The sequence below is a fragment of the Cyanistes caeruleus genome, chromosome 9 (genome assembly GCF_971803275.1).
Source record: "Cyanistes caeruleus chromosome 9, bCyaCae1.hap1.1, whole genome shotgun sequence".
Taxonomy (NCBI): Eukaryota; Metazoa; Chordata; class Aves; order Passeriformes; family Paridae; genus Cyanistes; species Cyanistes caeruleus.
In genome coordinates, this window is record NC_141709.1 from 18532393 (window position 1) to 18555567 (window position 23175).

The 23175-nt window shown below is 33.2% G+C and overlaps 1 protein-coding gene across 22 annotated transcripts in view; it reads left to right on the top strand.

The window, feature by feature from the left end:
* The window catches only part of HFM1 (helicase for meiosis 1), a 57454-nt gene extending 34785 nt beyond the window's left edge, over window positions 1-22669 (top strand). For 14 of the 22 annotated variants that reach the window (XM_086901988.1, XM_086901993.1, XM_086901989.1 and 11 more), the window contains 30 exons: window positions 26-103; window positions 242-403; window positions 840-1040; window positions 1125-1213; window positions 1877-1920; window positions 2012-2113; window positions 3513-3658; window positions 4051-4145; window positions 4896-5029; window positions 5925-5972; window positions 7984-8064; window positions 8700-8791; window positions 9610-9716; window positions 9804-9851; window positions 10060-10157; window positions 10245-10376; window positions 13142-13227; window positions 14136-14219; window positions 15222-15379; window positions 16112-16215; window positions 17667-17822; window positions 18071-18166; window positions 18577-18695; window positions 19518-19600; window positions 19691-19800; window positions 19905-20003; window positions 20425-20515; window positions 20781-20886; window positions 21269-21426; window positions 21717-22669. In XM_086901988.1, the coding sequence (XP_086758114.1) occupies window positions 26-103; window positions 242-403; window positions 840-1040; window positions 1125-1213; window positions 1877-1920; window positions 2012-2113; window positions 3513-3658; window positions 4051-4145; window positions 4896-5029; window positions 5925-5972; window positions 7984-8064; window positions 8700-8791; window positions 9610-9716; window positions 9804-9851; window positions 10060-10157; window positions 10245-10376; window positions 13142-13227; window positions 14136-14219; window positions 15222-15379; window positions 16112-16215; window positions 17667-17822; window positions 18071-18166; window positions 18577-18695; window positions 19518-19600; window positions 19691-19800; window positions 19905-20003; window positions 20425-20515; window positions 20781-20886; window positions 21269-21426; window positions 21717-21783 (3174 nt within the window). In that variant the 3' untranslated portion in view covers window positions 21784-22669. Of the gene's footprint in view, window positions 1-25; window positions 104-241; window positions 404-839; window positions 1041-1124; window positions 1214-1876; window positions 1921-2011; window positions 2114-3512; window positions 3659-4050; window positions 4146-4895; window positions 5030-5924; window positions 5973-7983; window positions 8065-8699; window positions 8792-9609; window positions 9717-9803; window positions 9852-10059; window positions 10158-10244; window positions 10377-13141; window positions 13228-14135; window positions 14220-15221; window positions 15380-16111; window positions 16216-17666; window positions 17823-17933; window positions 18167-18576; window positions 18696-19517; window positions 19601-19690; window positions 19801-19904; window positions 20004-20424; window positions 20516-20780; window positions 20887-21268; window positions 21427-21716 lie in introns of those variants that run through there. The other 8 variants (XM_086901994.1, XM_086901997.1, XM_086902000.1 and 5 more) reach the window with 5 other exon arrangements.
* The last annotated feature ends 506 nt before the right edge of the window (window positions 22670-23175 follow it).

Genomic DNA, 23175 nt, shown 5'->3' on the forward strand with positions numbered 1-23175 from the left:
ATGTGTTGTTTTTTTTTCCTCCAAGGAAAAGTGGGATAGCATGACTAGAAGGTGGAGAGACAACTCTATAGTCCAGCTTGTACGACTGTTTCTCATTGATGAGGTAAGAAAATGAGTGAGGGTTAATGCTCTGGTTTTGTATCTTTTGTGAAGATGAATGGAACCTTAGAAAATATTACATTAGCACATGTCCAGATTATAACTGGAAAATGTTTATCATGTCCTTTAAAACTCCTGATAGGTACATGTTATAAAGGATGAAAGCCGCGGCGCAACTTTGGAAGTTGTAGTCAGTCGGATGAAAACTATTCAGTCTTCTCTTTGGCGTCTCTTAGAGAAGCATGACACTGTTCCTCCCTTGAGATTCGTAGCTGTTTCTGCAACAATCCCAAATACTCAAGATGTAAGAGTTACATATTAACTGTGTTTTGATCAATAGAGTTGTATTTTTTAAAATGTTGCTGGAATTGCAATTTCAGATTGATAGCAAAATTGTTATTTTTAGGCTGTCATCTGAAGACAGCTGTGAGGCTGCTGGTAATGAAAGATTACCTTCAACCATATGGAAAATATCAGCCATGTATGGACATGCTTCAGTTTTAGATACCTGCTTGTGATTTTTTACCTCTTATGTAAAAATCACAACAGACTTGAGATTTCAGTCCAACTGATATTGGTCCTGTAAAAGCAGAACCTCACCTGGGATTTTAAGTGATTAAAAAAAAATATTACTACTTTACACATGAAAAAAGCTAAGTTAATTATTCTGTGATTCTATTAGAGCGGGAACATGTTTAAAAGATGAAATTTATGTTTTCTGTTCTACTTCTCTTTTAAAGATTGCAGAATGGCTTTCAGATAGTAAGATGCCTGCTGTATGCCTGAAAATAGATGAGGATCAACGGCCAGTGAAGCTACGCAAAATTGTTCTTGGTTTTCCTTGCAGTGACAATCAGACAGAATTCAAATTTGACTTAACTCTTAACTACAAGATAGCTAGCATTATACAAACATACTCGGAGCAAAAACCAGCACTTGTGGTAAAACAGCTTTTTTTTTTAATCATGTTTGAAATAGTTTCTTTCTTGAAAGTGTTGATTCAAAGAAATATCTTTTGTTTATAGTTTTGTGCCACAAGAAAAGGAGTACAGCAGGCTGCTTCTGTTCTTGCAAAAGACGCTAAATTTCTACTGAGTGTAGAACAGAAACAGAGGTATTTTTCTATTTTAATTGGAAGTAAGTGTTTGTACTTTTTAGTAAACCTGTGATATCTGTGAAGAAAGCTGTTGAGCTAATACGGTTTCTAGCAGAGGAGTGTGCAACAATCATCATCACAGTTGACATTCTTTTTGGTAAATTGGCACTCTCCTTGGGAAGTTCCATTTGCCTCTCAAAGTTCTAAGATACCTTTCACAAACATAAAGTTATTTCTCAAAGCTGCTTTCTAAACATAAAAATGCTAATTCTTATGGTACTCTGAGACCTTGTAGTGCAAAGATTAAGTATATGAATAGTTGAATTGGATGTGAATTTACTAATGTTTTAAGTTAAGCCATAAGATGTCTTTGCTGTATCAGATACTGTTAATAAATACAGCCATATTAATTATTATTTACTTCAGGGTTGGCCTAGTCATGGCATCTGCAGAAGCTACCTCCTGGCTTTGGACCTAAAATATGATTTTATTTGCTTTCTGTGAATAACACGTAAGGATTGTAGGTTGTCACTTGGAAAGATGACCAGGCTCAAAAAGCTACAATAGCAATAGCTGTCCCAGAGTCAGTCTGCTCTCTCTGTGAAGATGGGAATGGTGGTGGTTGAAAATACCCAAAGAATGTATTTATTTTAATTTTTTTTTTTTGTGTATGTTGCATAGATTACAGGGGTTTGCAAATTCATTGAAAGACTCCAAACTGAGAGGTAAATATAATCTACTGCATCTCTGCTCTGTGATTGAATATTTGTTTGAGAAAATTTAGTTAAATTGTGTGTATAATAATTTCATTATCAGACCTTTTGACGTATGGTGTGGCTTATCATCATGCGGGTATGGAGCTATCAGACAGAAAAATAATTGAAGGAGCTTTTACTGTAGGAGACTTGCCAGTACTTTGTAAGTAAATTTAACTTTGAAAGCCAAAATGTCATTTATGTATCCTGAGAAGACTGCAGTTTGGAAGTGGTAATACTTTATGGTTCTATAGTTTGCTTAACCTTTGGAAGTTGTGAAATCCGGGTAAAGGTGTTTTTGTGTTTCACATGCACTTTTACCCTGTGAGCCTACATATGTTACTAAAGGCCACAGAACTTCTTTTCTCTCCACATCGAGGTCATCCCCCTCATATGTCCATATAGGTCTGGCCATGTCTGTTTCCTTTTCCTACCATTGAACCCTCCCATTGAGGTGGAGCTCTGCACTAGTGAATCTTTCCCCTGCATTCCCAAGATGTTTCCTTTGTCTGGGTCCTTTGCAACTGTGGTTTCCCTGAAGGAAATCATATACATTTATGCATCTTAGGTGAGCAGGATGCTATTTTCAAACTCCCATGCAAGGTGTTGGGACTGATGTGGCGGTCCCTGAGAAATAGTCCATCTGTTGTTATATGAAATGACAAGGGATCCAAGATGTGACTGTCTCATCTCATCTGGGCTTTCTTTTTCTGTAAAAAAAGATCTAGTCCCTATGGAGAATTGTCTGTGTGGTTCATGTACAATACTAAAATGATTTGTGGGTTATTTTCTTTCCTGTTGCAATGGTCATAAGAAAAAATAATGTAATTACTAATTTTAATTTTAATTTAATTTAAAAAATAATTGAAAATTTCATTAATCCTTCATTTTCATAGCAGAGTAGTAATATCAGTTGGCCCATATGTCTGGCTTTCTGTGTTGAATTCTTGCCACTCCTTATATACTTTAGATAAAGTGAATTACAAACCATGAGTGTAAGATTACTTGCCACATACTTGAGTGATGTCTTCCATGTGAGAGTGTGTATTGGTAAAGTGTTGTGATGGTATTCGTGGTGATTCTGGCTTGCTACCATGGATATAAACAATGCTAATGAATGATGACTTAAAAAAATGTCTTAAAAATATTGACCACTACTAAGCAAGATGAAGTCATTCATCTGTATTCAAATATATTTGTTGTATTCAAATACATACCTTAGAAGAAATAAGAATAAGGTTTCTTCTTTGTGTGTCTGTTATATTGAATGTGGATCATATTCTGGATTATCTCCAAATATAAAGGAATGTTTAAATAAAAGTATCTGGGGCATAATTTGTTAAAGAACTTGAAAACAAATGAATGCTTATGATCAGATACACAGAAACTGTTATGCAAGTACTTGTCTGTAATCTACATCAAATTTGTTGTGGTGTAGAATGCCCACTGATTCCACTAGAAACTAAGAACTCTTAGGCATCAAGAGCCAAATCACCTATGTGCTGTTTGTTTAGTGCCTGCCAGACATTTTGATAGTGTTCATATACTTTGATCTGATGTAGTTACTACTAGCACCTTAGCTATGGGAGTCAATCTACCTGCACACCTGGTGGTTATAAAATCCACAATGCATTATGTTGGAGGAGTATTTCAAGAGTACAGTGAGACTGATATTCTGCAAATGATTGGGAGAGCTGGAAGGCCTCAGGTAAGGGCATGTTTTATTGTATTGATGCTGTCTATGGGCAGATTAGTCAAATAAAGTACAATGCCAGGAATCTTACAGCAACATTAGTTTTCAAAGGGTTATTAATACTTAACTTCTAGGTAACTTTTTTGTTGAGAAAGAAATCTGTTTGCTTTTGTGTTGTCCATCAAAAATTACCTGCTTCACCTTGCAGTGGAAAAAGTCCTGAATATTACATTGGGTTACATAGTGAATGGGGATTAGAGAAAAAGTAGGAAGCTGCCATACAATAGCCATTTCAGACAGGATTTTAAGAGAAGAGTTTTAGTGGATTCAGTAGGTATGTGATACATATTCAACTGTTTTTTTTCTCTAAGAACTGGAAAGCATTTATTTGGGGTTTTATTTTTCAGTTTGACACTACAGCTACAGCAGTTATTATGACTCGTTGCAGTACCAGGGAGAGATACATACAGATGTTAAATGGTGCTGATATAATAGAGAGCAGGTAACTAAGTATTTTTTTATTAGACTGTGTAGATACTAGCAAAACTTCATAGTTTGTACAGAATGGGGTTTTCTTTCATATGGGTTTTGGAGTGTTTCTTTGGTCTATTTAGAAAAAAAGAAAGAATTAAGGAAAATAAACCCAAGCTATTCAGGAGTTAATAATCTCTTGTTTTATCAGCCAAAGGAATCTTTAGAACATCTTAAACTCAAAAAAACCCCAAAAACTTTTAGATTCCTGCTGGAAAACTGAAGAAGCTGAAAGAGTATTTATTGCAAAGACAAAAAGCAGGAATTGAATGTTGACCATGTCTCTGAATTTCTAGATGATAGAGTCTGGAAAATACTATATTTGTTGTTAACAGATTATCATGAGAAATATGTGGGAAAGTTAGGACATTAAAAAGTAAAATAGAAAATTTTACTCACATAATTTTGTTAACATTTAATTTTTCAAATATATTTAGAACATCAATAGCATAGGATGTCTACACTGTAATTTTAAAATGTATGCAACTTTGTTTTCTAATAACTGTGAAACCTCACAGTTGACAATTTATTTTTATTTGCAAATTATGTTGTTGATTACTTACATAATCTTTACTGTATTCTGTCAATTTCACTGATTAGAGAGAACAGTTGTGGTTTGGGGGGGAGGAGTTTGTTTGGTTTTGTTTTTCGCAAAAATTTGTTTTAGCACTTTTTGTATTGCTCATTGGTATGTCCTTATCTCTTGTTTTTTTTGCACTAGCTTGCACAGGCACCTTGTTGAACACTTAAATGCAGAAATAGTGCTGCATACTGTCACTGATGTCAGTGTAGCTTTGGAATGGATACGATCAACATTCTTGTACATTAGAGCCTTAAAAAATCCAACTCATTATGGTTTGTTTGGTTTTGTTTTTTAAATTCATCTAATTATGACACTGGGATGTCTTATGTCCATATTGCATGTTTCTATCATTTTCTTATGGATTGTTATTTATAACGTGATGAAAACAAGATGTGCAGAATGGCTTGTAACATTTTGTTCTTTAACATAAGTAGTGGGAGTTTCAGCATGGTATAACATTTAAAAACTGTGAAGAAGCCATTTAAAGCTTTATAATCTATTTATTTTGATCTTTATATGCTGGACCATGTATTAACGCAGTATCAAGCCATAATGTATTTTTGACTGCTGAATACATAACCTGCTAAGAAAAAGAGTAGTCTAGTATTTCATATTTTTTTCTAGAATAAAATTTTAGTTATCTTAATTCCAGTATCCTCAATTTGTCTTGTTGAGAACATTATCCAAGTCCCCAGCCCTGACCATATCTTTGTTCCTGCCCACTTGCTGTACATCTGATTTTGAAGTCATTGAGTAATTCCTGGAGATAATTCTTTATAAGGATTTATAGCTGGGACTGGAACATAGTACATCTAATACATGAATGGATGTTAAAATTAAGGTGGCTTCCTATATTCCAAAGTAAGAAAACTGTACCTGGAAGTTTCTAGTGGCATTTCTGAAAATTTTAGGACTCTGATATTTTACATGGGGGAATGTCTGCAGCTTTTACCTTTGCACATCTGTTCTAACAGCCTCTTACTGATACTTAGCTGTACCCTGTAAGACTTCTGACTTGTTTGCATATAATAAATATTCCCACATTTTTCACTTCGAGGTATTTTTCTGGCTCCTAAAAAATCAGCCAATCAGTTTTAATGGGTAATGAAATTGAGGAGGAGTGTATGACAGTGCTAGATTAAAGCAACTTTTGTCTTTTCCATGTAGGTTTTTCATCTGGATTAGATAAAGTTGGAATTGAAGCAAAATTACAAGGTAAGTGCCTTTTTAGTTTTTTTCAGTAAAATCTTACAATTTAGGGCAGATTCCCGCATGTTTATTATTTATATCCATTAATTTCAACAGATCTATTTGCAGAACAAGTGTAATTTACTATAATGTGTTATTAGTTTTATTTTATTATTAATTCTGAAATACTATCAGTACATTTTAACTGATATAGAAGCTTTTCTTGTTTAGAAGAAAATAATTAAATGCCTTTACCTATCTCATCTCCATATACAAACTCAGAAATATGGAGAAAATCACTTTAATTTTGATTTTCGTTCTTCCTAATTTTCATTTGATTGCTCTCTTTGCTTTCATTAATTTCTGTTGCTATATTTTCAAAAAAGGCCTTTTCAGAGATTGTCATCTTCCCTTCATAAATTTAGCCTTGAAAATAAAGGATATAAAATGTAAACCTCTTTACCTTGTCCAGGAACAATTTAGAATTGCATGATTTTAAGAGGCTTTTTTTGCTAAGACTTGAATAAAACCCAGTTATTGACTTTTTTTTTTTAAAATACTGTATTTTAGCTATTTGCAATTCCATGAGAAAATGTACAGCTGAAAAAATAGTTTGGGAATTGATGCCTCTTACCTTTAAATACAGAAATAGCATATAACTCTTCAGGTGGTTTTATTTTGTTAATTTATTTTAATGTAAGTTTTTTGGTAGATAAAAAATTAGTATATTAATAAAAGAATAGTTGCTACCAAGTTCTTAAAATCTACAAAGATGTTTTTTCTCTTCAATGAAAGTCCTCATATCTATCATAACCAGACCATTTGGAGCTAAAATATCTGGAGATGGGCCTGGTACATAAAAACATGGACAGATACATGCCCAGAAATTTGTTGAGCTTGTACTTGGACTCCATTTACACATTTTTTACATAACTGTAAAAAAAATCTGTGGTTGATTTTGGGCTTGGTGGAATGATGCTGAGGCTGTTCAGGTGTAAGGGTTTCAAGGGCCTGTCTTCAGGAACACGGTATATTTGCTTCCACTTGAATTCTCCGAATGTGGGACATTGACTCTGACTTGCAGACAGTGAAAAAAGGAGTACTTGTCAGTAAGAAAATTTGCCTCCTTCAGTAGCTTTCGATCTTTTCCTGTCTTTTACATCAGGACTTTTCTATTCTTGCCATGTAGGTTGAAAGGAATAGAGGGAATGAAGCATGATACTACCTAAATTAGCCTTTAATGGGAGAAGGCATGGTTTAAAATCACCTGTACAGATAGTGCTAGAAGAATTCAATTAATGCTTTTTCAGTGTGGGATATATTTCCTTGGTATTCTGATGTTAAAAACTACGTCTTTTAAAAAGCTCTTGGAGGAACTAGCTCCTCTTCCCTGCGATGTGAAATATTTTGTAGTAATATGTATAATGTTTTCATGTATTTCATGTGTAAAGTGAATGATTTTTCGTTGCTAAGGGAAGTATCTCTTTGAGTGCTGTTCTGACTTCTAAATTCTGAATATTGCCTTGATCTTGAAAAAGAGAGAACAAAAGCACTTTGGTCATTCTTATGCAGATACCTGACACAAAGGGTTTAGTGAAATAAATACAAATGTACCTGATACAGTTTTGAAAATTTCTAATGAAGGATTCACAAACACTTGTGGTTATTTGAAATTTGAACCATTTAGGTGTTGACTCTGTAGGAGAAATCTTTTGTATAAATGCTGTGGGCTTTCTGAACTCATTTAAAATTGAGTATGACAACCTACATTCCAGCATCTAGTTTGTTTTCCTTTGCAACTTTTGCCTTACTGAAAAAGAGTTGGCTTGTCCTGTATCAATTAACTTTGAGTGAGTTTCCACAGGCAGAAGTTAACCACCAACTTTAATAGAAGCACGATTGTATTCCAAAACCTTTAATTGAATTCAGTGGAGTTACTTGGGTATACATTCATTGCAATTTGATGATGATGTTTCTGGTTTGTAATAGATAAAGTATTTTTAGTACATGCTGAAAACATTTTTCAAATTTTTGACAGAACTGTGTCTGAAGAACTTAAATGATTTATCATCTTTTGATTTGATCAGGATGGATGAAGCAAATAATTTCAAACCAACAGGTAACACTTATTTCAAGTAAACTGATTTTTAGAAGTGATGTAGAGATGGTAGTGAACTACAAAGGGTATCAACTACCCTTGTGACCCTTTAATAAGAGTACACAAGTGTAATAGAGAGTAGACTCTGAGGGATTGTTTGAGTAGAATATATGGACACATTTCTTGACCAAGTCATGGATGTTCATTCTCTTAATCTTGTTTCATGAATAGATCTTCTCTTGTTGTTGCTGAAAATTTGTTACAGATTAGGAGGATTGCAGGACACTGACAGGATAATTGGTTGTGGCACAGTGCAATGAAGGACAGGTTTTATCAATACCTGCTCTTCTCTACAGTCCTCTGCTAGAGGTGGCTGTCTTCTTAGCAGCCACAGTTTGCTGCCTGGTGTTAGTGTGCCTTAATCTCGCTGGAGAGAGCTGCAACCGGCACATGTTTCTTTCTACTACTCCATGACTGGGTTTGTAATGTCCATCAGACAGTTGGGGGGCAATAACATACTGGGGAGTGGTGGTAAATCTCACAGAAAGATTCTTCTCACAGAAGAAAGATAATTTAATTTTAAATTAAAAATACTGCAACCCCATGAAATATACTTGGTATATTTATTTTTTTTAAGATATATTATTCTTTTACAGAGACCGGAAGATTAATGGCGTGGTATTACATTGCACTTGATACAGTGAAGCAGTTTTTCACAATTAAGGGAACTGAGACTCTAAAAGAATTGGTAATTTGACTTTTTTAAATTACCTATGTTCGACTGTTTTTAAACAGTCTGACAAGTATGAGGTGTTATTTATTTTAAAGAACTCTGTCTCTGTTTATATAAAGTTTTAGAAAATACAGTTAATTAAATTCTATATAGAGTATTTTTGAGGCTTTGTACTTTGAGATCTTTTGATTTCTAACTCTTTCTCCCCTCACTAACCTTGCTTATGAAGATGCAAAGTTGCTGAAACTGTTCTGTTTATGTGTTAAAAGCCTTAATGTTTTCTGGTTTAGTAGGTTTTTTTGTTGCAAAATCCAGCTGCATCAAGAGCAGGTTTTACTTTTAAGGGAATTGTCTTTTTGTTTTAAGCAACTTTCCTCTTTCAGATTATAGGTTGTTATCTGAATCACAAGACATTTTGCTTTCAAGCGAATACTATGGTAAAACAGATCTGCCATGAAAAAATGCAACACTTGTTCTCCTGTGACTATCTTTGTTAAAATGTGAAGAAAGCAAGGTGAAATATATAGCAGGAAAAGTTGTTTGTATTTGCTTTGTATAAAGTGTTAGCAATGTGTGCGGTTGATTTTAGGTAACCTCAACTGAAATAGTAATCTAAAAGCTGAAAGAAAAAATTTCCCCTTTCATTAATAGCCTTTATAGGAATAGGAAGGAAAGTTGGTCAGAACTTTGAAAAGAACTGATGGATTGTGTCTTCATGGTCATATTGCTGAGACAATAAATTTTTTCAAGTGTTCTTTTTAATAAAAAGTTAGAAAAAGTGATAGAAAAAATGGAAAATTAAAACTATTATATAAAAATTTTAATTATTACAGATTACAATGATCTCCAACTGCACAGAATTTGTGGATGTGAAATTAAGAACAAATGAAAAGAAAATATTGAATACCTTGAATAAAGACAAAGACAAAATAACTATCAGGTAAATAAAAATACATTAGAAATCAAAAGTACCTTTTTAACAATACATAAAATCAATCGTAGAAAATATATATGTTTTTATACATAGGTTTCCAATGGAGGGGAAGATAAAAACAAGAGAAATGAAAGTAAACTGGTAAATATTATATTGCCTTTTTAATTTTTATTGAAAACCTGTCATTTTATGGCTGTTGAAGTCCCTGCTAATTTTTTTGTCATTTTTCAGGGGACCAGATCTTGTATTTTGTTTCTATTCTGAATTTCCATTTTTTTCCCCATTAAAAACTTTGATGTTGTTCTTTATTTAGAGTATAGCTTATATATCTAACCTATTCTTTTTCCAGTCTCATTCAGGCTCAGCTGGGATGTATTCCTATTCAAGACTTTACTTTGACACAAGATACTGGCAGAATATTTAGAAACGGCTTGAGAGTTACTAGATGTATGGTAAAATTTAATCCTTTTTTTGGTTACATATACTAAGAAGCTACATTTAGTTTATTAACGTAAGTCAATCTTCTTTTTGCAGGGTTATCTGACTTTCTGGCATCATCTAAGAACAACTTTGCTGCTTTATTAAACTCTTTGATTTTAGCCAAGTGTTTCAGGTGCAGACTTTGGGAAAATTCACTTCATGTGTCTAAACAATTGGAAAAAATTGGTAGGTACTAGTTAGAAATTATAAAAGTGTAATATTGACAGAGAAGCAAAACTCATAATTAGCCAGCTAATTTCTGTGGTGTCTGCTTACTTAATTGAATTAGTCTGCTAGTTACTTATTTGCCACAGTTGAGTACCACAGTTGGCAGAAGAATCTGCCCTAACAAAAGTAAGCTGTCCAGTAATTTTCTTCAGGCTTTCAAAGTATTTCAGAATTGTTCTTATTCCTTTATGTTCCTCTCAGTATCCCAAGCATATTCCACATTGATGCGATTGCATGTTCCTGACTAGGCTATGCCTTCTTTTCCAAGCAGCTGTTGTTGTAGGTCCTCTTACTTGTATGCATGAAAAACCTTTTAATTCACATTGAAAAGGATAGGAATCATGAAATAGAAATCAATTTATTTTACATGAGGTTCTTATACACATGATGATCAAAAGTTTCTAATGATCTTCTTCCTTTCACTGTATCCTGTTATTGAATGAATTTCTGGCTGGAAGTACAGGCTTGTCATAATTATTTGAAAAGGAGTTCAGAAATTTTTGAGTCCTCTGTGTTATAAAAATGTAGTCATACTTGTTTGAGGTAGTAGTGTATCTTCCTGCTTTGATGTCTGGTCTTATCATACCTTCATGCTTTCAAAATTCACTGCAGCCTTCTGTATATTTCTTCTTTAGAGATACATCAGCTCTGCACTGAACTGTGTGGTATAGAGATCTGCAAATTAGAGAATGGCTAAACTTGAATGTCCATAGGGTGCAGTACCTTACAGCCTTGCCTGCTCAAGTGCAGAGGCTGTAATGCTTCATTCATGTGGATTCAAAGCAAGGGTAGGGCTTGTTAGCAGAGTGCTGGGAACACATTTCCACTATCCCACACCTGTGGCAATGTTGACACAATCATCTGAGGAATCTGCCTCATGTTCAGCATTTCTGTGGAGTTAGGATGAGTGGAATAAATATGGCACTTGCAGTGTAGACAAATCCTTTCCTGTACACTAAATTCAGTAGAATAAAGTCACATTTAGTTTTTTAATAATGTAAGTGGTGTACATACAGACATCTCTGTCCAATTTTCCTTTTTTTGGGTACTTTTTTTCTTATGCTGTCATAGCTCTTGCAGCATATGTTATAAAGAACTGCTAACTTCCAAAGTGTCATTTGTTCCCCTCATAAACTTCTTTTGAACATTTTTCTGACAGTTCACTCTTTTCCCGAATCAAACACTGAATTGACGCCTGTAGTATGATGTGATTTTTAACCTCTCCCTATGGCTGCTAATCTTATTCTTTTTCTTTCTGAAGTTAAACAAATTGTTTAAGTTCAAGGAAATTTGCTGATACCACGTAGCATATTCAGAAGTCCTTAATTTTTAAACTGTTATCTCAGTATGCTACTTTTGAACCTTAAAAATGCTTTATTAATCAGGATTTCCATTATAAGAGTGACTATTCTTTGACTGACATTTGGCCTTACTGAGACTGATAATTCAGTTGAATTCTTACTGCATTTCTACAACTCTTGTCCAACAATGATGCTCCCTTTTGTTGCTGAATGGTATGTTTGATTTCTGTTTGCTTGCTCTAATAGACAGGATAATGATCGGTTGTCACATAGGATTTATGACATTTACTATTTGTTCAATTTAATTTCCACCCCCATTTATTTTTTTACTGAGAAGACTAGATGAAAATAAAAGTCTTATTTATGGTATTCTCTTCACTGGCAGAAATCCTTCTGCCATTTTTGCAATTAGGATAAAAGAGTTAATCTTCAGCTTCAGTTATAAAGAAGCAGGGCTGCAGCTCTAGCAGCAGAAGTAATGTGTGAGAGTTTTCAATCTTCCGACTGCAGAGCTTCTGCAAAGGAACAGGGAGATGGTAAAAGATATTTTCTCTAAGTCAGACCCAAAAGATGTTCAAATACACATAAAAAGACAAAAGGGTCTTCTCTTTCTCTAAATTATTAAATTCTTGAGTTAAGTCTTTTCTTGTAAGATTACTGTAATGTCTTCCAAGAGGCAACCTAAAAGTATCTAAAGAGCTTTCCCACCTAATTTTCAGATTTCTTATACATTTTTTTGCAGCGCTGTGTGGGAAGGATCCAAATACTCATTCTGAGTATTTGGTACTATTTTTTCCATACAATCATTGCACTTATTATAATAGGCTGTAGTTCCAGGTCACTTAAATGACTTTTCACATGCTGTGATAACTCTAAATCTCACTGGAAGTATTGTGAATCATGAAGAGAAATAAAAGTGTACATATAATTCTCTGCTTTTGTGGCTTTTATGGCATGGGAAAGTATTTTGCTAAAGCTGCAATGACCTGTGGATTATAATAAATACTTCTTTTCCAGTGTATTTCATTATTAACTTGCTCAAACACATTAAGCTTTTTATGATTTTAACATAATAAATAATTTCTTGAATGGGAAAAAAAAATCTGAGAAAAAGAATACTGTATAGCATGCTTTTTATCATATATATACAGAACACATTTCTTGACTCCCGTAGAAAGCGATCTAAAATCTGTTTTCTTGTAGAAAATGTTAAAGTTTTAATAATTTAAATACTGTATATTTTCTTATTTGGTTTGTATTGCATTTCTTTTTCTCTTTACTAATGAAGAAATTAAATAATACTGAAATAACTAATCAAATGAAAATAAGTTCAGTGATTTGCTGGGCGAAAGCTGCATCAAATGTTTTGAGGTTATTCATTGTCCTTTAACAGCATAAAACTTGTATACATGTTTTTCACAGGTGTATCACTGTCAAATGCTATGGTAAATGCTGGGCTGACATCGTTTAAAAAAATTGAAGATATAAATGCAAGGGAGCTTGAATTGGTAACTTATTATTTGGTACATAGATAAATATGATAGGGAAATTACTGAGGGTTAATGCTGTTACCAGTAAAAGCAGTATAGTTGATATATATTTTCAATATGATCATAGCAAAATTTAGAAGTTTAGGTGATTTACTTGTTCTAACTAGTAAAATTAAAAAAGCTGTGTAGCTACTGCTGGTTTTCCTTGAAAATGTGTATGATGTTCTGTTATAGCAAATTTAATGTGAATGATGATTTCATGATTTGGTTGGCTGTAGAAAGTAGATGCTTGAATATGTAGAATTTAATCATTAACATGATTTGAAACAAAGGATGATATGCACTTCTCTATTAAGAATGTTGGAAAAATGTAAAAGGGAATATGTATTTAAAGTTTCTCTTAGTGTATGTTAATTATGAAAATCTCAAATTTCCATTATTGCAAGTTTGAGATAGGAGTAAAATAAAAATCTTCTAAATCATCTATGAAGCACTTCTTATTTTAGGAAAGGTAAATGTTACCCTAGGACTGATTCTTTGGCTTTCGGCTTCTTTTCTGTGGAAACTGCTATTCCAGTGTTCTGGAAGATATAATAGACTTCTAAATCTTACTTGGGTTTTTCTGTTTTGACTTTGAAAGTTTGATTTCTTATTTCTGGCTCCTTTTGTATTTTTTCTTGTCATTTGTTTAGTTTTAGTTAAAGCTTGTGCAACATAGAGGAGTCATCTCATATAAAACCTGAGTAGTCATTGGTAGTTGATTGGCTGTTAACTGAACAAAAGCAGTAGCAATGTGAAAAAGTGTTGAAATTTTCTTTTGGTAATGTTGCTATTCTGGGCATCACTGACAGTAGAGAGCCAAGACTTAAGGGGGCTTTTGTTGCTAACATAGGTGACTTTGATTCCTTGGATTTATATCTTTACAGATTTTAAACAGACATCCTCCTTTTGGAAACCAGATTAAAGAGTCTGTTTTGCACCTTCCAAAATATGAACTTGAAATTGAACAGGTACATTCTTTTATATTTATTTTATGTTTTTATGCTGGTATTATTAAATGAAAAAGAAAATACTGACTTAAACAAATTTTGAGCCTTAATGGATAGAAGATCACATCATATTGTGACCTCCTTAAAGCTTATTAGGTAGAATGAAACTCCTAAATCTCAAAGGAGAGCCTTGGAACAGACATTTCCCATAATATATTGGCCTCTCTCATTGATGGCATTTTATGTTACAGATGTAAACCAGCATATTCACTTTCTAGTATTATATGTGTGTCTGATAGGTCTCTTCTATTTTGAATTTAATCAAATCCTAGAGACAACAAAACACCCAAATAAAGCTTACTGAAATGATATTAACTCATGCTTATTTTCTATAGCACACTTAGGAATATAGAGAAATGGTAAATTATTACATTAGCCTAGCTGGTGCCCTTTCAAAGGAAGGGTACAATTCTATGTGTAGTCAAGAGCTTTGAGGTTCTGATATGTACTTTGTCTTATATGGATCACAAAGACACTCTAGCTTTCTAAAACACAAAATTCCAAAGGTAACCTTGAAGTTGATAAAAATGAAGACACATTTAAATTAAGAACTCAACAGATTTCTGAAATACTATCGGTATAACAATCAGTTCTAGTTTACTTTTCATTTGACATAACACTAGATAAGTAGCTAACTTCTCAGAACAAAAATTAAACAACTCTAAATGTCTTACAGAGGAATGTTGGGATGTCAGAATATAACTTCTATGTAAGTCTTATTCTTGCACATTTCTCTTTGTATTTGTCTTTGATTCTCAGTACTGAATCGAACTTAGGATATTCAGCTACGGCCAAGCTAGTACCAAAAATCAGTCTCAGAACAACAAATAAAAATTGTACCACACATTCAAATTGCTTGAGCTGAGGTTTTGTGCTTGTATCAACAGATGGAAATTTATGGAAGGGAATTTATTTTACTTTGCATATTTTAGCAGTTATGTCTTCTGTATCATTTTCCCTTAGCTGCCCAAATACAGTGACACATTGGCCGAAATTTTAGTAACCGTCAAGTTAACAAACTACGAGCAGCTACAGACAAAGAGAACAGCGCCAGACTTTCACTATGTTACATTGGTCATAGGAGATGCTGACAACCAAGTCATTTTTAATCAGAAAATTATGTATGTATGATAAGGTTTTTTTGCCTCACATCATTTTATAGTGTTGGCTTTTCATCTGTTCTATGACTTGCAGTTTTTTCAGTACTTCCTACTGATGTCTAATAGTACAAAATTATTCCTTATCCTACAGCATTTTCTAGTCACTGTTGTAATTTAAAATGCTACACAAGATTCAGAAACCCCCAAAACATGCCAGTGTGCTTGTCATTGCAGACAGCACATGTAAATATCTGTCGAACATCATTGTCATATTGTGGAAAAGTCATAATAATTTTCCCATAAATATAAGACAAGTAAAATGCCTATTAAAAAGATAGACAAACCAGTTGTCACTTACTCCTGTTAGCTGTATTTCTTTAATTATATTTTAAAAATTGCTTTATCCCTCAGAGGTGGATTTAAATTCTCATGTTGGCTAAGAGATGCTTGGAGCAAATGGGAAAAGAGAAACGAAATATTTTCCAACTGCTTGACCTTCACAAGAATTCTGGCTGAAACCTGGCACTTTTGGCACAACTGAAACTGATCTGCAGGATCCTGGCCCTCTTATGGCTGTAAATCATACGGCCATAAGATTATTGGAATCTTATTGGAAAGTTATTCTTAGGCCAATTATCAAGCAAAACTACAGAACTGGGACCGAATACAGGCTCTTTCACTTGGTTACAGATAGCATAGTATGCAGTTGTGTTTTCACGGCCCATGTCTAACAACTTTGCTGATGTATTACAGGGATTCTGTGCTGCTGAAAACTGGAAATTGGATGAAGAAAATTGAAGTTAAAAGAGCTCTTAAATCAGAAGACATTAGTATAAATTTAATTAGTTCTGATTATGGTAGGTTAGGGTATTCTTTGTATTAAAAAACAATATGCATAGGATTTTGGAACAAATTACTAAAACACTTTCTATTAAGCCAAAGTATAATAAAGTGAGCTGGTCTGGAAACAAACCTCTATTTACATGTGTTTTACTGGGTTGCATACTATCTCTCACAATTACTTATCTGTTTATTTAATTTACTACCACATTAAGGAACTGGGAAGCATCAAAACTATTACTAGGAGACTGTGTTTTGCTCTGTTGATACAGATTGGGATTCTGTTTTGTCCTTCTCCTTCAAGTGAGTTAACTTGCAGTCGGGATAACGTATCAGCCTGACAGGTTATTTGTGCTGAGCAAAGCTGTCTGTGTGAATGGTTAGGTTTTTCATAGTGAAGAAGTGTTGGATATGGATTCATCTGCGCTTTGGCAACAAGAAATTCCTACAGCTGAAAATGTTGTGCCTTACTGTATGCAGATTTAAACCTGGGTCCCCTCAGTGTCAATTTCCATACAATTGGAACTATAGCAGCAAATGAGGAGAGAGACCCTTATGACCTTGAAACACAATTGAAAAACAATTTAAAAATAGACTGACTCCGTTAAATTCTGTCATCATGCCTCACCAGTAAAGAAGATTTCTGTGTGCTAGATTAACTGAAGTGTAGTTGATGCTGCCATGGTAAATATTGACATTGAGATTATTATAATAATCAAGCCTGGAATAATCTATATTTCTGCAGCTAGACCTGTGGCTCTGGAAAAAGGAGGAGTTTCTAATCACACAGAAATTAAAATTGTCCTTTTATCTACACGTTCTACTGAGTTCAGAAAACAGTTAATTTTTTCCGAAACTGGTAACAGTGAAATTAAACTAAAACCAAGTCTTCTTAGTTTCTACTTATTTTGAAATCTGCTCCTATTTCAGACTTGAAGGCAATCTTACATTTTTTAAAAGCCTGTCTGATTTTCCAGCAAATTTTATTTCCCTAATAAGAGACAAAATTACTCTCTTTACAAAGGGTGTCTCTCAGTCTCACGTATATATTCACATTCAACTTGAGAAGCATTATCAATGTATTCATTTTATGCCTTTGCCAGTACAGAGCTGCTGATACTCCTGAACACAGACTGGAGTACAATTGAAAAGTTAAAATTTTATCAGCAGTGCAAAGCCATAGATAAATGTAGTTTTAACACAATAGAATAATATTTGGTTAAAGGAACTAATTCTGTTTTTCTTCTGGTAGCTATGTCTTTAATTCTAAAAAATGTTTGGGGTTTTTAATCTCAATGCTAAAGAATCTGGTCATACAAGAGTGTGCTTTAAGGGAAAATTATTTTTTAAAATTTCCATGATCTTTGAGTAACATTTACTTGCTTAAACACTTCAGAAAACTAAAGATAATCAGTAGTATAGAGACAACTTAAAGCAGTTTTCACATTTTTGCCTTTTTTTTTCCAAGTTGGCCTTGATATACAGCAAGCATATACAGCCTTCTACTTAACACCAAAAACAGAGGGATGTAAGGTGGTTACAAATCAAAAATTGAAAGCTGAATCTACACTTGATATGTGTTATGGCTCACGCCAAAGCCTGCCAGCAGCAAAAGTAGATACAGGTAAATGGTCAGGTCACAGTATCTGGCTAATACAAAACTCAACAGTAAATTGATTTTTGCTTTCACTAGGGAGCTAGATCTTTATTTATCCCTGCTGTTTCTTTCTTAAAGGTAATAAGAATACAACTCTGCTGCTTCTACTTGTCAAGTACTGCAGTGCAATCCTTTGATGATTTTGAAAGTAAGAAAAATCATCGGTGTTTGATATCCAATATTGCCGTTTGAATTTCTGTATTATATTTATCTAGGAGGCAGATCTAAACAGGAGATTGCTTTCAGGAAATATGGAAACAGAGAATGCAACCACCGCTGTAAAAATAAAGATGTGTGTGGGCATGACTGCTGTGAGTTTCATTAAATCTACTACTTCTGATAGTTTTAGAGAAATGCAATTTAGAACAGCTCCCATCATACCAATGGCTACGTTAACAGAAATACAAGTGAGAGAATGGGGCCTGGGTTCTTATGATGCAGTCATAAAAACATTATAAATAGCTTTATCAGTAGCACTTTTATAGGCACTACAATGATTAATGATACTTTTTGTACTTACCCTATGATTTAAAAAACTGTCAAGCTTGTTGCACTTTTATATAAATTCTGTGTTAGATCTTGTGGTTAGCATGTTAAATCTTTTAGAATCTTTTAACAGAAGATACTAAGCTTATTGGCAAAGTTTTTCAAAGTCACCTGAAAATAATTAGGATTTATCCCTTATAACTAATCCAAAGATCATTTTGCTTCATTTTCTCAGGTAAAACTGGAGTACCTCCAAGGTCACAGATGAATGGAGACACACAGTTTTCCTTGTACCTAGCTGATTTAAGGAGCAGGAACTCAATTTCATCTATGCCCCCAGTAAAACGGCTAAAGGTTCTCTTGAATGCAGTCAGCCATTTCATACATTTATTTTAATCTGTTATGTATTTGTAGGCATTGTTTGCAGAGAGAATTTTATCACTAAATATGAACATTCAAGTTTGACTTTTCTGTGTGAAATGGAAAAAGTAAAGTACAAAGCTCCAGGAATCTTTGAGAGGTTCTACTGTTCTTCAGGACACTTCCAATGGTCCACTTTTGTGCATGTCCTCTATTTTTTTCTTTTATGGCATTTGATAGGTTGTGGTTAGTGAGGTTCAGAGGCATTGTTGGAAGGTACTGCACTGTGACTTGGTTTGGCAAAATATGATCTGAATGAAACAAGTTATGGTATTTATTAGTCATGCTACTAAGAGTCTTTCTCAGTGGCAGATAGATCAACTTGTTTGTAAGAAAACCATCCATATTAGTTTTAAACTTCTGAAAGATTTCATGGCTTGCACTTTATTCCTCTGAATGTAGTGTTAAACTAGGTCGTTATGCAGCAAGAATGGTATTTAAGGTATTGGAGGGTTTTATTTCCACCTCACAGTTCAGTTTGCTTGTTTGTTTGCAACAGAGAATTATTTAGCCTACAGCTAATACAGATGGGAGTCAACAAGTCTGGGTTTGCCAGGGTACTTGGATATCTTTGCTAGAAACACATAATTCAAACCTTTTTAACTGAGTATATTAGATAAGCAGATATCAGAAATGTTTTATGATTTTTAAATATTAATCTAACTTACAATATTAATAATGTCATTAATCTTGTTTAAAAATAACAGTTCTCAGTATGTTTATATCTTAAAATTTAAAATATATTGCTTTCTTTAGATGCAGATGTTAAATCAAGCTGAAAATGTGGATCTCAAACAATTTGTTTTTACACCAAAGTCTTTATTGCCAGCCTTGCCAAGGTACTGCTAAGAATTGTTTTGTGAATAAAATTATTTTGCAACTTTTTGCAACTGTTACTGAGATGCCACTGATTTATTGTTTTTAAATAGGTCTGGCAATAAACTGTCATCTTCATCACCTTCAGTGGACCAGACAGATAATATTAATACCTTAGAAGTATCTAAGAAACAACTGCAATCCTGGAATTGTGGAAAGAATAGTAACTTATACCTAATGTTTAAAATTACAATGTTCACTGTTTTGATCTTTGTATTAATGCTTCATATTTCTCTGCCACAGATAAAAGCAGATACTGTTTTTCAGATGCTTTGAATGTGGACTTTGAACTGAGAGATGATATTTGGGATGATATTGATGATGAGAGATTGGTACTTGCTAGTAATTTTGTCAGTAGAGAATTAGGTAAGGTTATTTCAACAAACTTTTTTCTTTCTTACATACAAACTAATCTACAGGCTATTATTTGAGAATAAATTAATATAGTATACAGTGAATAGAACCACCTGAAATTTTTGGTTAATTGACTTAACTGACAGGTTTATTATTCTACACTGAATGTCACATATATTTTGACAAATTTAATACAGAAGGGAGAGTTGAAAAAGTCACATTTAAAATTTTTTTGATGGCCTGCAACTGCACAATTTTTGTTGCATAATGTATAGTGACTGTATATTGCAGCCCAAAACCCACAGAAGAAATATTTCAAGTGTTAAGACACTTCTGTAATTTTCAAAGTATTATTTATCATCGCATGCGAAATACTTGAAAAGGATTGTGGCTGCTTCTCAACTCTCTTTTTAAAACTTTCACTCTTCCACAGAACATGGAAATATCTGCCTTCAAATTCCAGATGAATGTGAACCCCTCTGCCAGTATACAACAAGCAAAGCCACAAATAACATTTCAAAAGAGTAAGACTTACATAATTTACTACTATTTTATGCAGTTTAAAATATTGTCTGAATGTCACATGTATATGTGTAATTAAATATACAGAAAGTTGTTCACTCGTAAAAGTGAATGAATTTCAGTATTTAAAAGGTATGAATTGTTGAATGATTTTAATTAGATTCTTATTTAAGCGTGCAGGGAAATAAGTAGAAAATCCTGAACTGAAAAGTAAATAATTTTGCACTTCTGTAATAACATTGAAATTATTCAACTTGGTATTTTCAGTTCATGCACGGTACAAGATGAGACCAATATTCAGAACTCAGATGCTTGTGTGGTCAATAGCACATCAAAAGTGAATTTATCTGTACAGAATAGAAATAGAACTTTGGTGAGTAAAAATATATTGGTAACATAATTTTCTATAATTAGTGTATTTATTGTGTAAATATATTTGCCATATCAGATTTACAAATCAATCTGGACATCCTGACTTTCTGAGCCTCTCTGTGTTGTCCAAACCTGCATGCAATCTATGTTCAGTGAGATATTCCTGATACAAAGAAATAGGATATAATTTACTTTATATAGCATGATCTCAAAACTATTTACTCAATTTGATTGTTTTTCTATCCAGTATGTAGTGAGATTCATCACATGATTGGTCCTTGTCAAACACCATGATATCAATTAAATACCAGTGCTACACTCTACAACAATCTGGGAGTTTCAGTTGGTCTAACCATATATACTTTTTAACTTTTATGTTGCAGTTCAGTTTTCAAGGAAAAAAGCTTTCAAGTCTTTCTCAAGAGCAAAAACATGTAGAGTGTGCTTCCAACCCAGAAATAATCTCAGACACTTCTACATTCACTAGGAAAGAAGATTTTTTTATTTTCACAAAACAACAAGAAAAAGAAGCAGATCCTAGGTAATAAAAACATGCATAACTTTAGGCAACATGTTAGTTTCTAATATTCATTGTTAAAAAGTTTCATTTTTACAGTAATAGTAACAATTAACTTTCCTTAAAGAGATTTAATTTCTTACATTAAATTTCTTAAATTTAAATTTCATTAATTTCTTAAAAGAAATGTCTCTTAAAAGAGAAATTAAAATTACTTTGCTTATCTTGATTTCTCTGGACTCTATATAGTGTTCCTGATTCCATAGGTTTTGATGTGCTATACCTAATTTGTTTGTTTGCTTAATCTTCTTTAGATATCTTCTTGATGATGAATCCAATGATGTCAAGCCCTTTCTTGGAATATTTGATGGTATTTTGTAAAACATGTAAACAAAATACATTGTAAGTGCTGGGAAAAGAATTTATAGTCAATTTTACAGTGAAGGCTTCAGTCAAGGGTGTTTGATTTCTGTTGTATACCTATTTATCAATTGCTGGATTGCTGCACAGAGTATATAATAACAAAACTAATGTCTAATTTATAGAATATAAGAAATAATATCTTGTTTTGATAAGTACTTAAGTATTTTTTTTGTTGAGCTTGCTGTTTTCAGGATTATAAAGAAAAATATTGAAATATGTCAAAGGAGAATAGTTCACAAGTTGAGGGTGCTTTTATAGATAATAGAAAATCCCATTAGGGAAAGTAAGAGATTTGTAGTTATGTGTTTGTAGTAACATGTCCTGATTCTCAAGTAAGCTTTAGGTGAATGAAAGACTCTTTCCTTGGAAGTTTCAAAATGTTTTTGAGTTTTTGTTTCAGTTTCTCTAAAGCTGAATTTTTCATAGTACTGAGTCTGTAAAATAATTAGGTTTATAAATAGAAGTAATAGAATGGTAAATTATTCTAGATTCTAGATATTCCCTTTGACAGTGCTATGAATGTGTTAATAAAAAAGCACAACTTAAGCATATATATTTCCATATTCTCAGGAAAGTAGTTGTTAAATGTCTGTAAAAATACTCTAAAACTCTGTTGTCTGTTCACTTTCATACCCAAGGTCATAAAATGGGCATTCTTGTGGCCTAATACAGATTTAGGCACCAGGCATTGGATTTGGATATCTTTTTGTAGCTTTAGTGTTTTAAAAGTAGACCTTGCAAGTTAGTGCAATATATGATATTGTCTAAAATCCAAGAGAATGTTAATTTTTACTGTTAACTATTCAAAATGTGAGGAATTAAAATGTTACAATCACATGTGAAACATTAGCTGTCTGTTCTTACAACATTGTTTGTGCTGCAACTCAATGCAGCCATGCAGCTGCACTACCAAGTTGTAATTTTCTCAGCTAATAACATTTTGACTCCAGTGTTTCCTTACGCTTTTGACTTGATATAACTCTTTGTCTGCATAAAAGAATGGCCTACTCTAAGCAGCCTCAATACTCATCCCTCAATATGTTTTTGACTATGCAAATTCCAGCAGGCCCAAGCTTAACTCACTTTTCTACACTTCAAGTATAGAATAACTACTTTTTTTCTGTTTTATTTTTATTACATCTCAAAGTTATTAGTATGTCAGATCTCTTTTTGTCAGATTTTTTTTTAGTTAATCTTCCAAGCTTATGTATCTCAGAATTACTATACTACTGCTACATTTAGCTCAGCAGTCCTGTTGGACTGTACACATTCCAGTTCTGTGTCAGGCTAAGATTAAAGAATGCAGATTTTATCTCCTGCCCATCACCATCTTCTGATTTCCATGGGAAA